The 17906-nt window shown below is 33.8% G+C and overlaps 1 protein-coding gene across 1 annotated transcript; it reads left to right on the forward strand.

Moving 5' to 3' along the window:
* The first annotated feature begins 12315 nt into the window (after nt 1-12315).
* LOC145030856 (O-methyltransferase family protein) lies at nt 12316-15562 on the forward strand. Its single transcript, XM_078979289.1, has 4 exons — nt 12316-12694; nt 12803-13227; nt 13372-13436; nt 15101-15562. The coding sequence occupies exons 1-4, from the start codon at nt 12396-12398 to the stop codon at nt 15398-15400; spliced, it is 1089 nt and encodes a 362-aa protein (XP_078835415.1). The 5' UTR covers nt 12316-12395; the 3' UTR covers nt 15401-15562.
* The last annotated feature ends 2344 nt before the right edge of the window (nt 15563-17906 follow it).

Raw genomic sequence — 17906 nt, forward strand, 5'->3', positions numbered from 1 at the left:
ATAATAAAAATTTGCATAGTGTTAGATAACTTATGAATCTGAGTGGTAGTCAAAGAATTTACACACAACGAAATTTCTTCACATATATTAAATGCCGAGTTACATTTGGAGTTAGGAAAATTTTCAACCCTTCTAATGATCTCCGATACAGAAGTTAAAGAAAAGTAAGACTTTTAGCTGAGTTCCTATTCTATAACAAAATTTTGGGATTTAGCAAGCACTACTTGCGACATAGGTTGCGCTTGGAGCTTGACTCCGCGTCTAATTGCTTTGCTTCCATAAGATGCCTATCGAAGGCGGCTTGTTGTTCCCTCATCTCTGCGAGGGCTGCAATCATTTGTGCTTGGAATGTGTCGGCGTGGAGATGGGTGTCATCCTGCAATCTATCCAGTCGATGGATGTCAGAAGTGTGAACTTGTACTTCCGCGTTGACTTCGCGAAGTCGGTTTGCTTGGACCCCGGATTGATAGGACTGGTTGGCCAGTTTGCCCACCATGACCAGGAGTGCTCGGTCGGCTGAACCTCCATCCCTGATATCGTAAAAGTCTCGACACATACTGTAGGGAGGATGTATCCCTTGTTGTTGGCTCCAATGGTGGAGGTGACTTCCCCAAACGGGAGTCGGTCCCTGAAAGCTCCTCCTAATAGCGGGAGGTTGAGCGGCTGGAGGGTCGACTACTTCTAGTTTTGAGTCCATCCCAGAGTCATCCCCTTCCTCCAACTCGATAGGTTCTTTATCCTCTTCGGGATCCTCCTCTACCCATCCTCCATTGTCGTGGTTCGGGTAGTAGGGGTCCCCTAGTGGGTGGAATCCAGACATTTGACTATATGAGAATAGGGTTATAAGAATTGAACAAAATTTGGAAATATGAAACACCACACATGTCGATTAAACTATTGCATGCACCAAATACTCCTATAGTATTTAAATTTGTATGTTTGATACTAGTGTTTATTTTGGTAAGTTTTGACTTGTTGCTCACTACGACCATTCCTCGACATATGTTAGTCCAATCTCGAACAAATATAGTTGATCAGGCTATATCCGTCCTAAATTTGATTACGTATATTGAGGACTAATCGTAGTTTCCAACTTGTCTTAATACTTCTTATATAGTTCTAACCATGAAAATATATCGTTGTATGCATGTAGTTGTACTTTTATGACCCAAAATAATCTAAATTAAATGAAACGAGGTTTTAGGTGTAAAAATGTTTTGTCAGAGACTTTGAGTCCCTATGCATTTCTAGTTTGTATATCTTATGTGGTTCGATATACTTAGTTCACTATAAACAATGCTCTCATACCAATCTGTCACACCCCCAAACCAGAACGGCAAAATCGTTCGAGGGTGGATGAATTCATGTAGTATCGCAACAATTGAATACATAGTAAAGAAAGCAATACAACGATCACATATATAATTTAAAAGTTTACATTGTTTTAAAGGTACTTGTTTCAAAAGAAATTACAATATGATGTTTAAAATCAAATTAAACTAAAGCCGCAGCGTGCCTTCTTCAAAAGCTGCAATTTACTTGTATTACTGAATCCCTGAGAAATACAAGTGGTTTTGAAGGAGTAGGTCAACATTTAAGCTGATGATTTCATAAGTATTTAGTGATAATGTTTATATGAAAAAGAATGAAAATGGTTTGTTCATGTTAAATGTTCCAAGAAAATCCCATATTTTCTACTATAGTAGATGGTAGTTGATTGTTCCAAAACTGTAATGCAATAGTGCTTTTCATGCCTAAAATAGTAGTTTTATGTGTAAATCGTTAAGGCATTTGAAAAACTCCATAAATCAATGTGTTTTTAATACTCCATGTGAGTCTTATAACCATACTATTTAACTAGGATGCATATAACAACGTTCTTCAAGTGTTGGAAAGTTATGATGTTTGTCACCCCAGGCCTACCGGCCTAGCTGTAGCTAACAACTTAGGTGTGGGATTGTCAATCCCTTATATATCTATACACAAGTATCATGCTCCCCCTACGAGGGATTATGGTATATAATACAGGACTTAAACTGCATACTCGAAAGTACGTGAAATGTCTCACAAAATTTAGTATAAAACAAATTTACGTACGAAAATGTCCATTTGTTCTTGTATATGAAAATATCTTTTTGATGTAGTGTTCATAGTATGTAAATTTTCATGATTTCCTCGTAAACTATACCTATTATAGTTTTTCAAAATGTGTTTCGTTCGTATAGTAAACCCTAGTGTAATATTCACCTGTTATGTAAAGTATAACATGTAAAGTGACTTAACTGATCACATATACCTAATGTAAAAATGGAGTATTTGATTTGTGTGTGTGTGTGTGTGTGTGTGTATATATATATATATATATATATATACAGACAAGGTGTTATCGAGAATATATATTTCATACGAGAATACTCATGTAATAGTTTATGAATCACATATGATTACATAGATAAAAAGTTTATATAGTGAAACTTTAGGTTACACACGATGATAACCGTGTGTTTACCTGCATTTCCCCCCTTAATATTGTATAAAAAACATTTATCAAACATTTAAAAGCGTAGTTTATAGGGGTGTAAACTCACTTGAAAGATCGAAGAAGGCGAGATGAAAACCGAGCAAAACTTTGACTCGAGAAAGCGGATTTTCTCGGGAATCTCGGGAGCACAAACGACCTTCGGGGCTTGAGTATGGAAATCGGGGCTTTGGGATATCACGTGCACGAAAAACAAGGTAAAAATGCAAGAAAGATGAGAGGAAATGAGCATTTTCCTCGGAACCCTCGCATCCCTTTTATAGGGACTGGGAACCGCCTCGGTACGTTGGGCATACATGGTTACGCTGGGCGTACGCGTGCGTCATGCGTGAACGCATCCTCGACTGCCTCGGAGCTCGGATGGGACGGGGCATAGCTTCGCATAGGAGACAGCGTGGACGATCCTAGGCCTAGTCCTCGAGTACGATGGGCGTACGCTGTTACGCCAGGTGTAACTTGGATTGGCCCGGTGACTCCCCCTTCGGATTATACTGAAATTTGATTTAAATTTATATTTTAATTATTTAGTAAACTTTAAAAATTCATATCTTCTTCATACGAACTCCGTTTTCGACGTTCTTTATATCCACGCATTGGTGAGGCTACGCTCTACAACTTTCGTTTAGACTCCGTCGAAAAATTTTGAAATTATTTTTATTATTTATTTTTAAAAGGTCGGGGTAAGAAAAGTTCGTTAGAAATCCATAACTTCTTTATCCGATGTTTGTTTTTGCCAGAATTTTTACCGTTGAAATACCATTTTCGAGACCTTTGATTCTCATTTAGGTCATTTCGGCCAAAAGGCGCTCGCACTCTGTTTCGAGTTTTTAGCTGTCTACCGCCATACCGAACTTGCAAAAATCATAACTTCCTCATACGAAGTCAGATTTGGACGTTCTTTTTATGTATGCTCACGGTTTAATGATATTTAACATAGTAGGTAACCAAATAGAGACTTTTGTACATTTTATTTTTAAAGTTAATTTCATTATTTTCGAAAGTGTTTACAATACTTGGCTTTTTAAGTCATTACATAGAATCGAAATATCGGGTTGTCACACACATTGATCGGAGGGTCATACAGAGCTTTAGCCTCGTGTTGCTAATTATTTGTGTATGGTATTTTTGGGAACTCACTAAGCTTCGTGCTTACCGTGTTATTGTGTTATGTTTTTTAGGTACTTCCGAGGATCGCAGGAAGGCACTAACATGATTGTACACACCTTTTCGAGACCATTCTAAGGATTCTGGGATTTCATTTTTTATTGTGGATTTATGTTGACACTTGTGGTTTTATGAAATATAATATATATATATATATATGAGTTATGTGTTTGAAAATGAAAAATTTGGTTTGAAAATTTACCTCGTTACATAAGGGATGCACAACATACCAACCTACAACATCATTGACGCAAACCATCGGTTGGTCAAGGAAAATCTTGATCACCATCTCCGAGTTCTAAAGATGTGAGTTAAACTCCAGCTTCATCTCAAACCCGTTCTTATTTGCTGTGAGAAGGAAATCAAATGGCGAAAAGCTATTCAACTTTACCTCCAATTAATTATCACCCTACAACTCCTTGGTCTTCAAATACCAGTACTTATAGATGTCAACATCGCTTCCAAAAGAAGTATTGTTGTATGGTCTTGGAGAAAGAATGCAACCACACAAAGATTTAGTAACAACACCACCACCCTCTTATTAGGGTTCGAGTTTCATAGGTGGTGTTTATGGTGGTGGAGATTAATGGTGATTATAGATTCGAGTTTCTGATGTAGATCTGCTTCTACTCTGATTTGAATTTGCTTCTTCTCATATATGAATCTAATTCTTCTCTAATCTCTTTCTTTCCAGTAATCCCTACTGTGGCAACATATTTACATTTCAGATCTAAATGTAGATCTGATTGGGTTTGCTATCCAGGAAAGGTTGAGTTTTATATATGAATGCAGGTTTTGGGGTTTGAGTTTTGATGGTTGATATTCAAATCTAGGGTTTATCAATGGTAGTGGTGGAGAGTGATGGGCGATGTTAAGAGGTAAAAAGAAGTAAATATATTTTCTAGTAAATTAAAAGAAAGATTGGCCTTTTTTATTTTTTAAAATTTAATTGATAAATCATAATAAATGAAAAAAGAAATTTATAAGGGCAATATAGTTAGTTCATGTTAATAGGGATGAAATTTACAAGTTATAAAAAATAAATGACGGACCGAGTTAATTTTTTAAAATAGGGATTAAACATGCATTTTGGTAACCACACCAGGGACGATTCGTGTAATTTACTCTAGTTTTTAGGTAAAACATGGATCAAACGCATAACAAAAACAAACAGTAAGAACCATTTGAATTAAAAAAATAAGTTCGGAACCAAACGCACAAATTACCTCAAACCATAGAAATATTTCATGTAATTTACTCATTTATTTATCATTTATTATCTAGTATCTATCATTTACAATTAAAGAGACCATTTACAATATCCTTATTCATTTAGAAATCCCCATCTATAATTAATACATTAAATCTATTATTATTTTTAATTTAATTATTAATTTTATATGTTTAATATAATATAGTTAACTTTATAAAGAGTTAGTCTATATGTTCAATACATAAATTCGATATACTTAAGACCTAAATCAAAATGTCCGAATTAACAAAAAAAAAAAGTTAATTAAAAAATATACTTTTTGTAATAATCATTTTTTTTTCAAAATAGATATTTTAAAGTGAATTAAAAATATTAAAATTTAAATATAATATTAAATATAAAACATACATCAAGACTTAGTTTTAAAATTATTTAAAAATAATAAATATCTAAATAAAATATTAAGACGAAACATACATCAAAATTTTAAATTCACTCACAATCTATATATATACAATCAACTGAAATAATATCATCATAAAATATGTCTATTTAAACCGAACTAATTTTTATTTTTACGCACAACTTACAAGTAGCGGTTATTAAGATGATGTGTTATATATATATATATATATATATATATATATATATATATATATATATATATATATATATATATATATATATATATATATATATATATATATATATATATATATAGGACTAGATTATTTTGTTTTTTACATTTATTGTATGCTAGAATGCATCAATAGAAATTTAGTAAATTAAATAATTATTTAATTAAATAATTATAGATATTATATTATTTCCATAATTATATGTATAATAAATGATATCCATAATTATAATTCTCTTTTTATGAAAACTAATTAAATCCATCGTTAATGTCAACAATAACATTTTTTTCAGAATGAATTTGCATCTAGGTTTTTATATATTAGTTCGTACTTTGTTTCAAAACTCAATCACTTAAAATACAATAAAGTTGTATGGAATATGAAGAACGAGACTCTCATTTTTTCTAGATATGAATTTATTCTGAAAGAATATTATTATTGATATTAATGACGAATTTAATTAATTTCCATAAAAATGAGTTATAAGTATGGATAACATTTAATATACATATAACTAATACTAAATTCCTATTTGTGCATTCTAGCACACAATAGATGTGAAAAACATTTGAACCTACCTCTCTCTCTCTCTCTCTCTCTCTCTCTCTATATATATATATATATATATATATATATATATATATATATATATATATATATATATATATATATATATATATATATATACACACAAACATTTATTTAACATATTTATAATGTTTTATAATAAATTAGTATAACAATTATTAATTTAAAGTTACAAACAAAGATATATTTGTTTAAATATATTTATCAATATTAAAATTTTATCTGTACAACATACATAATTTTGCCTAGTAATATTAATAATAAGAACTCAACGAAGTGAATCCATTAATTTGAATGATAATAACTTTCATCATTCTTCAATTATCATTATCTGAATTATTGAATCCTAATTATTTACGAATAAATAAATAAATAAATAACCATCAATCATGTTTGGGTTTATTTTCTTAAAATAGAAAGCATTTACATTTACCTCAAACTACAGATTTATTTAATCTCATTGTATGAGATCAACTATTGAGAGTAGATTAGGGTTCAGACAGAATCATAATGTAGTTGACATTGGTGGTGGTTGGATGGACTAATATCCGATGGTCTCTTGAGGAGCTACAGAAAAGTTCCAACAGCATAAGGAAGACGTAATTTCAGACCAAAAGCAATGGGATCATCGTCCCATGACAATGGTTGACGTTGGCGATCTCTTGATTTGTCCAACATTAAAACATTAAAGGATGGTCGAATGTCTGATGGTCTCTTGATAGTTGAGAGTTATATCCTGAATGGAAGCGGCCCCTTAAGGGTGGGTGAGTTGGGACAAGGATAACTTATTTTAAAACCTCACGAACGGTTTCCAAAAAATTTAAAATATGATTTTGACCTCATATATATTGCACATGTTGTGACTTAACGGATCAAAATTAACGGAATAAACCAAAAAGACCGTGTACAAAATTTTCTAAACCAAAAGAATCTTAATAAGACAAGAAAAAGTTAAAATGAAACTAATATATGATTTAGCCTAGGCCTGACAATCGTGTTCGGGTTGGCGGGTCGCGAGGTTGACAGGATGGGGGTCAAAATACATCAACCCGAACACGACCCATTTAACTATATATGACATGAGTTAGCGGGTCACAGGTTGGCGGGTTCGAAACATAAACTCATATATGACCCGTCAGCTCACTTATTTATACGGCTTCACAGATTGAGATTCATAGGTCAGATTCCATAATAAAATAGATAATTAAACATACATAAATTCTAGATGCAAATGAAAATTAAATTCATTCATAGAAACAAGTTTAAACTAGAACATTAATACAAATATAGATAAATTTAAGTATTAATGTAATAGCCACATTAATACAAACATTAATCCTACATTCCTACAAATAATACTTAATACATTTTTTTAAAAAAAATCTGGTTCCAACAAAAAAAAAATACATTTTAAAAAAATATAATTTTTTTATTAAAATTATAAACGGATCGGTGGATTAATCTACATGTTTTTTTTTTTTTTGATAAACTCATATATATTGCTGGATCAATCTGAATTTTTTTTTTGAAAAACTTATATATGACCTATTTAATAAAAGATGACCAACTCAAAACTCAACTCAAATTTATTTATTTCTTCGTATAATATATAACTAGGTGTGAGACCCATGTAATACATGGGTTTAATTAAAAAAAAATATATGAAATTTTAACAATTTAAAAGTTTGAATTTATAAGAAAAATAAGAATTTTTTTTGAATTATTAAAATTATTGAAAGTTTAATATATTGAATACATTACATATATAAACTCTTTCTAATAAATAATTTACATATATATATTACCTTACACATTAAATGTGAAATTTTAATTTAATAAAATGAAAAATACAATAAAATGACAAGTGGAAAATAAAAAATTTAAATTTTTTAGAAAATGCCAAGTGTCCAAATGAAGGAGAAGATGACATCTGGTAAAATAACATTCATTTATTATAGTAGATATGGTGGATTATATCATATATCCTTTTGAAAATTGTAAAGCCTAATTTAACCTGACAAAATTGCAAGAATGGTCTTTGTGGTATGTTAAAACTAGCAACTGTGATCCAAAATAGGTTTGGCTTGCAAGGATGGTCCAATAGTTTTATTTTATTGCGAGTTTAGTCCAAAAAAATTAAACTTTTTATAATGACAAATTTGCCCTTGGTACTTTTCCTTTTTCAATTTTTTTATTACAAAAATCAAAAAAAGAAAAAGAAAAAAAAAGAAAATATCTCTCTCTCTCTCTCTCTCTCTCTCTCTCTCTCCCCCCCCCACCCTTTCGTCTCCAACTCGTCTATCTCCCTCGTTTCTCACTTCTCCAGCGAAGAGAGCCACCACAGTCGACTATGGCAGCTCCTTCGCCTCCCCCTGTCGTGACCCACCACCATCCAACATCCAAAATCCAAATCCACAATGGGTGTTCTTCGTTCTTGATTTTGGATCTGAAATAAAACACACACAAATTTAACACATCCTGGAATCGGATTTGCACAACGAAGAACCTTCACTTTATCAATTTTGTTCAATTTATTAGATTAAGTTTACAAATGTTCCAGACTCTAAACACACACATACATAGTTATAGATACATCAAGATTAATTTGATTTAAACAACGGAAACAAAGCTCAATATTATTAGTTGTGAAGTCGATTAGAACTAAAAACATACACACACAAATATGAATATCAATCTCAAGAACACTCATTTTTCCTAAGTTCAAGAACAAGAACATCACATTCACAAACCCATAAATCAATTTTGTTGATCTGATGAACTGTAACGCCCGTGTTTCTGAGCTAAAAGCATTAATAAAGTTGTAATAGTCTAGGTCAACCTTTGTAACTCATTTTGAAGTAGTAAAGAGGAATTATGTCAATATTATGTGAATTATATGCTTATTTGCTTAATTATTATAATTTAATTAATTAATAATAAAAATAAGCATTTAAAATAAATATTATAAAAAGCCGATATCTTTTAAGAAAGTTGTAGTGGCCGAAACAAGGATTCTGGAGATATAAAGAACGTCAAAATCCGAGTTATAACAAAGAAGTTATGACCTGTCGAAGTTTCGCGACAAAACCGGCACGGCACCGGGAAGCGTAAAAAGTAAATATTACGATAAAGTGCTTTTTAGCCTTAACAATCTAAACTAAAGTCGTAGTATTCGTTAAACCGAGAAGTTCGATAAAAAGAACGCCCAAATCTGACTTCGTATGAGAAAGTTATGATTTTTCTAAGTTTTAGCTTAGCAATAGACAGCTAAATACTCGAATTTAAGATTGAGCGAAATTTAGCCGACGCAACCTAAACGAGAATCGAAGGTCTCGTCAATAGTAGTACAACGGTAAAAAGACTGACAAAAATGGACGTCGGATGAAGAAGTTATGAATTTTTAACGGATTTTCCTGTCCCGGTCTGTTAAAAATAATAATATTAAAATTAAACTCAAAATTAGCCGACGAAGTCTAAACAAAAGTTGTAGAGCATGATTTTAGCTACGTGTGCATATAAAGAACGTCAAAAACGGAGCTTGTATGCGAAAGTTATGGATATTAGAAGTTTGGGGCTCAAAATTCGAAAATTTTCGCATGAACAGTAACCGGACATGTCAGCTCGCACAAAGCTGCTGTGTCACCGAGGACGTGGCCGAATCCGGACCAGACACGTGTCGCAACTCCCTCGGAACGAAGCCTTGGCTAATCAGAAGACGCCTCGTGGTAGCCGCGTGTCCGAACCTCGCAGAGACACGTCCGAGTCTCGCTGCCGCCTCCGTGTCTCGCCTCGCTGATGCCACACACCTCCTCCCCTCGCAGCCACGCCTCCCTTCGTCACCGAACTTCGCAAGCAGCTGCGTGGAAGCCTCTCAGCCACGGAGACCTCGGCCTCGCACCCTATAAATAGGGGGGCTGCGAGATCTCCCGACTACTTTTGAAAAGTTGTCATTTTACACCACTAAACTTATATTTTGACTATTTTGACTTCCCCCGAAGCCCCGGTATCATTTCTAAAGCCCGAAATACGTTCCGAAGTGCCCGAAAACCCGAAAAATTTTATATTTTCGGTTTTGAAGCTCCAACTCTCCCAGAGCCCGGTTTCTCAATGAAACTCCCGGTTTTATCAAAAACGATCATTTTAAGGAACGAATTGCTGCCCGATTATCATCAAATCAAGTGAGTGTATAGTCACTTTCATCTTACACATAGACATGAAGTATTTTCTATAAAATACGTGTTGTGTGTAATTATATTGATTGTTTATTTGAGATGATTGTTGAATACAATGTTTTATACAAGTTATAAACTGTATATATATTTTATCTACAAATATGTTGGGTAGAACATGGGTAGACAAAATAGTTGATGTGTGTTAAAATGATGAGAGGCCTCGATGTTGCTGTTGTTCCAGTCATCTAGCGGAGTATGGATGACGACCACGGACTTTTCTAGACAGTCCAGTGGAACGCTAGCAGGCTCGCAACCTGTAGGTGTTGTGAACGATGTGTTCACCAGTGTACTACATCCCCCTCATGGTTGCCTTTAGGACATTTATTGTTGAGGAACCCCCTTAGCAGTAGTGTCCATCCCGATGATAAAATCCTTAGACTAGGTCCCTTGTATAGGTGTTTAGGGACGTAAATTGAGGATAACAGGAATGGGTAATCAGGGTTATTGTTGGTTGATGAAATTAATAAATTTATTGTTGATCGATGAAATTAATAAATTTATTATTATTTGTGGGTTGAAAACCCTATATGCTCACCAGGCTCCCAAACCTGACCCACTTAGCTTTCTGTTTTACAGGTAGTGGACTTAGAGCATAATTATGATGATGATGAGGGACTTTTGGATTATAGGCCATTAGTTGTAAATAACTGTTGTAAGGCTTATAATGTACTGTTTATACTTATGTACTGTGTCGAACATGACATCCCAAGTCTTTTAATGAAATACATTTCTAAAGAAATGCTTTTGATAAATCTTTATCATATTATTGTTTTGGGACAAATTCCGCATTCTTTTATTAAAAGGTTACTCTGATTTTGAAATAAAGTATAAACAAAACCGATCTTTTCTGGCCGTGAAATTGGGGATGTCAAATGAACTGCCCTTCACCACCACCTAAATCGAAATCAAGAAAAATTTCAAACAAACCCAACAACAACAATCTAGACAGAAGAAGAAGAAGAAGAAGGAAAGAAACATAACAAGCATAACAATAACAAATCTCAACCATAGATCACGATTTCAGTTGTTTTCTGCAGCACATTCACTCAAGATAGCCACTGGACAAACAAAGTTGGTGATTTCCGACCCTCTTAGAACGAGAAAGCTTAGGAGAGAGAAGAACAGTCAATGAAATCCATAAGGAGAGTTATAGCTCTAGAAACCACCGCCTGAAGCATAACCACCACCACCTGAAGTCGGTAGAGGGATTTGAAGAGACACAAGAGAAGATGAAAAGAGACAAAAACGTAGATCGGATATTGGAGCTACAACCCTTCATAAACCTAGATCGAACAAATATGGCGCAATCAGAAAAACCTTCGTTGGAGAAGGCGGAGGGACGTCTCTAGCGGTGGACAGCGCCATCGTCTTCGTCGGATGAACAAATCTGGATTTCACCTTGATCGTTTAGGAAAGCTTCGATAGAGATGACAGATTTGAGGGTAATGAGTGCTTGGTGGTCAACTGAGAAGACGGAGATGGCAGATTTGAGGGTAAGAGACGTGTCTCCGGTGGATGTGCAATTTTCCGGTGAATAAAGATTGTGCACATCTGAGAGAAAATGGAAGTGTGCGAAGAAGATGAATAGGTCGATTCTTGGAGAGAGAGAGAGAGGGTATTTTATTTTTGTTATATTTTTAATTGTCTTTAATTACATGTAATAAAACAAAATTGAAAAATTAAATAATAAGGGCAAAATCATCTTTATAAAAAAATTCAAACTAAATTGGACCAAACTTGCAAGGAAATGAAACTATTAGGTCGTCCTTACCAAACTCATTTTGAACCAAAATTTCCTGACACGTTCAATTTTATCATTTAACCTTGGTTGGAGATGCCAAATACATTTGAAAGACAACCACACATGACGCCACCTACTACCTCCCTTTGGAACAGGGCCTGTTTTGTCTTTTAACATGTATCATGTGACCAACATATATACGCCCAAAAGACTAAACTGCCCACTCCACTCCCTACTGGTAATATCTACGGATACATCAAACCAAGCCGAAAACATTAAAATGGAAACCCCCGATGCAGAAACGCCGCCGCCCACCGGCAACGCCGCTAGGCTGGCAATCATGGAGCTAGCAAACATGATCAGCGTCCCTATGTCGCTCAACGCGGTGGTTCGCCTGAACGTCGCTGACGCCATATGGCAAAACGGCTCAAACAAACCCCTATCCGCCGCAGAGATTATCCCTCTTATTCTACCTTCCGGCGCCGGAGATCCCGAAAACCTGCAGCGTATCCTCCGCATGCTCACTAGCTATGGTGTTTTCAACGAACACATCATCTCCGGCGATACCTTACAACGAAGGTATTTTATCAAATTTTATCAAATCATATAATCAGTTTCTCGTATGATCTTGTTAATTATGATGTGATTAAGTTCCTCTACTTACTGGATTCGTATGCCTGATCAAAGATATTCATTGACGGAGATAGGGAAGACGCTAGTGACAGATGAAAACGGATTGTCGTATGGGGCATACGTTCTGCAACACCACCAGGAGGAGCTGATGAAGGCGTGGGCGGTGGTGCATGAGGCGGTGGTGGATTCGTCGACGGAGCCTTTCGTGAAGGCGAACGGCGGTGAGACGGCGTATAGCCTCTACGGGAAGAAACCGGAGATGAATGATCTGATGTTGAAGGCAATGTCGGGAGTCACAGTGCCGTTTATGAAGGTAGTTCTTGAAGGGTACGACGGCTTTAATGGTGTTGAACGGTTGGTGGATGTGGGTGGCAGCGCCGGCGATTGCTTGAGGATGATTTTGCAGAAACATTCGCACATTAAAGAAGGTGTTAACTTCGATTTGCCTGAAGTGGTTGCAAAAGCTCCTAAAATTGACGGTGAGTTGTAATTTTTGACTTTTTGTAAAATGAAGTTCTCACACACAAATACACGTAGTGTATGTGTACTACTTATGATGCATAAAGTACATGTTGGATAAAAGTCGTGTTGGTTTCTAAGGATAGTATTGTCTTTTTGTGCAGGAGTGAGTCATGTTGGTGGTGATATGTTTAATTCAATTCCAAATGGTGATGCAATTTTTATGAAGGTAAATTAGTTGGATTTTCTAATACTTACCGTGTATATATATATATATATATATATATATATATATATATATATATATATATATATATATATATATATATATATATATATATAAAAAAGAAGTATTAATTAATCATAAATATTACCATAATTAAATGTATGGAGATTATTAATGAATTTTATATTTAATTATGGTAATATTTCTTATATTTAATGTATTTAACATTTAATTATGATAATAATTATGATTAATTAATATTTTTTATTTATATCTGCCTTTAGATACATATTAGAAAATCCTTACAATATAATATAGAGGTGTGGGTTTTGTGATCTATTGAAAACTATTATTTGATATTGATTAGGTAAAATCAAATTTGTTTTAATATAGAAAATAATTAGACATGGTCCAAAGAGTGTTGTTGAATGACACGTTTGATCTATTTGTTGAAAATTTATTTTCTAAACGCTTTACAAACGTATCTATTATTTTACTTTTTAAATCTATGATTTTTGTCTTATGTTATTTTTATTTTATTAATGATTTGAATCTTAACCTTTGGTTGAGGTATCTATCCATTGGTGTAACTTTTTTGACCAATTAAAACGCAATCTATAACCTTTTTAATGTTTGGAACAAGTATATATTTATGACGAAAACACATAAACTATTTGTGTAATTTACTCTTATATACTTTTGTTACGTATTATAGATTTTTAATGTGACCCACTACTAAAATTTATCATCATTAGGAAATTGGTTATTTTTTTTTTATATACCTGAATTATCGGAGACTATATCTATCGAACACATTTTTATTTCTTTCGTTTCATCTACTCTAATAAATAAATATTTTTTTTTGTCAAATATCACATTCTAATCCAATTTGTCAAATGTCATTTTGTAGTTATTTTGATTTAATTTTTTTTTTCAAATGTCATTTTATAAGTTTTATATTTTAATAAAGTCCACATAATAATATTTTAATGTAATAATTACAACAAATATAGCAATAAATAAATATCAATTTCATTAATGGACTTACTTTCTTATTTCAAAAATCTCAAATTAATGTTCATTAATTTATTTTGATTATTTATTTAAATTTAAAAGATAAAAGAAAATCAATTTTAAAAATTTATTATTTTTTTTATTTTCTTATAAATCTAAAACTCTCAAATATTTAAACCTTTATATTTAATTTTTTATAACTAACCCATGTAATATATGAGTCGTACGCCTAATACATGAACATATAGGTTTAATTATATTTATTTGATCATAAATTAGACTTTACTTTTATTTAGATAACAATACGTTAATATACATAAGATCCCACAATGTAAAATAATATCATATTATTCTAATAAATTTTAGAATAAAAGTTGATTATAAATTGTGAAAGAAAAGAATTTTTTTTATAACTAAAGCTTGTGGAGGATTGTATCTGTCCCCAATATGTAGTCTAAACATATAAAACATTAAAAAAACTCCATTGTTGGAAGGAAACTTTTCGCCTATAAAACGAGAGTAAAATTCTCTTCATACAGGTTAAGCAAAAGGATAAAGAAGTAATTTTATTTTATATTATCTATTTTGTTATATCCAAAAATAATCAACCGATAAAAGTAATTCATGAATTCGTCGATTTTGTGATGTGTCAGTGGATTCTAACGACATGGACAGACGATGAAGTGAAAGCTATCATGACTAACTGTTTTAAAGCAATCCCAACTGGAGGAAAGTTGATTGCTTGTGAACCAGTGTTACCTGATGAGACCAACGACAGTCATCGCACACGAGCCTTGCTTGAAGGTGACATCTTTGTCATGACAATTTATCGTGCCAAGGGCAAACATCGGACAGAAGAGGAGTATTGTCAACTTGGCAAATCGGCAGGGTTCAAAAGTTTTCAAGCTATTTATATAGATCATTTCTACACGCTTCTTGAATTTGGAAAATGATCTAACTTTTTCATTTTACTTGAAACTTGACCAAATGTACCCTTTATAAGGATGATAAAATAATTCTAGCAATGTAATTTAAAAAGACGTTGCAGTATGGGTTCCTTTGAGAACCCTTGGTTAATTGAGAACTATATGGAAACGTAGATCTTGTTTGATTCATGAGTTAAATCATTATTTATTGGAGAGCATATTTAGCTATAATATAATTAAGAGCATTCAAAATAACCACGGAGGAAGCCAAACAAACAAATGAATGTTCAGGTATATTACTTGTTAGTTTTGTGTCATCACATGCCAATTACTCCTTTGTATACTAAGAGCATACGGTATGGGCCATCAACAACTTAGACGTGCCTACATGGCATCTCCGTAACGACGACGTAAGAACATACCCCCCATGTCTCGTTTGCATTATGACATTTTGCAATGGGAGAGTAAGTCAATCAAATCATTTTTCTTCCTCTTTTCTCTGTTTCTCTTTCTACCACATAACATGTTAAAACATGTAATGTCCTAAAAATAACAAGTAAAAATTTAACTTGTAATCAATTAAACCTTCATTCATTTGTTCCAAAAGAAAATAAAAGTAATAATATTCTCAGAACATCTAAGTAATAATCACAAATAGCCAATGCGGAATAAACTCTGGGGATGCAATGCGATCATGCCAGATCTTTCCCTCTGGAATTGGAAGTACCTGAAAAATGTTTAAACCACAAACCGTAAGCATAAAACTTAGTGAGTTCTCTAAAATACTGCATATAATACATATCAACGGGCCCAAACCGTGCATTGAGCCCAACCCATAATAACGGGACTAGTCCCAAATATCAATAGGCAAAACCCAACATACAAATGTGCTCAACCCAAACATGCAAGTGAGCCTAGCCCAACATACAGTGTGAGAGTCACAAAGACAGGTAACATCCTATACAGTATAGTGAGAAGACTCAAATGACTCAAGAAATCAGCTAAACCACAACTCAATGTCCCACAATAGATTTTATAACACTCCTATCAAAATATACAAGGTCCAACCTTAGTCTATATACTAGAACCAACAATCTTGCCCAAAAGTCAACCCATGTCATTAAGTCAACGGTTTAAGGTCAACCCTTAAAGTTAACTGCCTAAGAATCACCTTAACGATTCGCCATGTCGTAGCCTTCCATTGGCTACATCGTTGAAACGCAAAGACAAAACAGTTGAGAAGCTTCCCAGTCGCCACGACGTGGCGGCCGTAATGCCACAACGTGGTAGCTGGGTCTTAACAACTTAAGTGATTAAGTTGTTCTCTTTGTCCTTAAGAGCTCCAAAGCTCTGATCTAGTACCCCCCCCCCCCCCCCACACACACACACACAAAGTATTAATGGATAAAGTTTCCACCTTTATCCCTTAAGTCATCCAAATAACCCAAAACTTCTTATGCTAAGTCCTTAATGACAACATAATATATGAGTTAACTCATTAAGCTCTTAATCAACCAAGTCACCCAAACAATCTTTTTAGAAGACTTTCATAACCAAAATACACCATAAAAATCTGTGCTTTATGGACATGCATGTCTAATGCATGTCTCACCCAAAATAGGTCAAAACCAAGGAAGAAAAGGGCTCAAACTTGTGCATGAGGCCAAATACACCAAGGAACACTAGATCTTGAACATATAACTTCAATTGGACCTGAAGGATCCATAAAGTTGCCAGCTTTATGGAATCCATTCCTTTAAACTCTCACAATATGAAGAAAAGGGATAATAACCCTAAATCTAGAAGCACAAACTAGAAAGCTTGGAACTTGAATACTTACAAGGGTCCAGAATATGCTCAAGATGGTGATGATAAAGTTGCTTTGTAACACCCATAAAAATCACAAGAAATTTAAACTTTTTAAAACCAACCCAAATTTACAAATTGTTTACAATCATAGTTTTCAAAACATTTTCAACATCAGAGTCTCCCAAAATCATAAGTCAAAACATGAGGATGTGTACGGTCACGCCTTCGCCTTCCTACATTCATCTGAAGTACCTGAAACATAACCCAAAACCGTAAGCCAACGCTTAGTGAGATCCCCCAAAGTACCAACACACAAACAAATAACATATACTATAACAACATGTTGGGTCCAATCAACCACCGGGTGGAATACCCCCAGGTCCATCAACCATGGGGTTGGAATGCCAATATACTATGGGTCTAGTCAACCATTGGGTTGGAATACCCCAGACCCCTCAACCATCGGGTTGGAATACCAATCTACAACGGGTCCTGTCATCCTCGGGATGGAATACCTTTGGTCCCATTCAACCATCAGGTTAGAATGCTCTAGGCCTGTTGGCTCATGCACAAAGTAGTAAAGCCTCAACCACCAAGCAAATATGTGCACATATACATAACAGATAAACATATAATCAGCCAACAAACGAACATGTAGATCTACTGATCACTAAGCATAACAACATCCTATATACCAGGATACCGATCTAACAGATCACCATAA

Source organism: Lactuca saligna, chromosome 2 (genome assembly GCF_052625555.1).
Source record: "Lactuca saligna cultivar CGN05327 chromosome 2, ASM5262555v1, whole genome shotgun sequence".
In the NCBI taxonomy this organism is placed as follows: domain Eukaryota; kingdom Viridiplantae; phylum Streptophyta; class Magnoliopsida; order Asterales; family Asteraceae; genus Lactuca; species Lactuca saligna.

What these genes read in the sequence shown, in the direction of transcription:
- LOC145030856 (XM_078979289.1), top strand. Translation starts at nt 12,396, where the DNA reads ATGGAAACCCCCGATGCAGAAACGCCGCCGCCCACCGGCAACGCCGCT. An exon ending in AAAAGCTCCTAAAATTGACG is followed by an intron (nt 13,228 to 13,371) that starts GTGAGTTGTAAT and finishes CTTTTTGTGCAG; the next exon opens with GAGTGAGTCATGTTGGTGGT. An exon ending in GTGATGCAATTTTTATGAAG is followed by an intron (nt 13,437 to 15,100) that starts GTAAATTAGTTG and finishes GTGATGTGTCAG; the next exon opens with TGGATTCTAACGACATGGAC.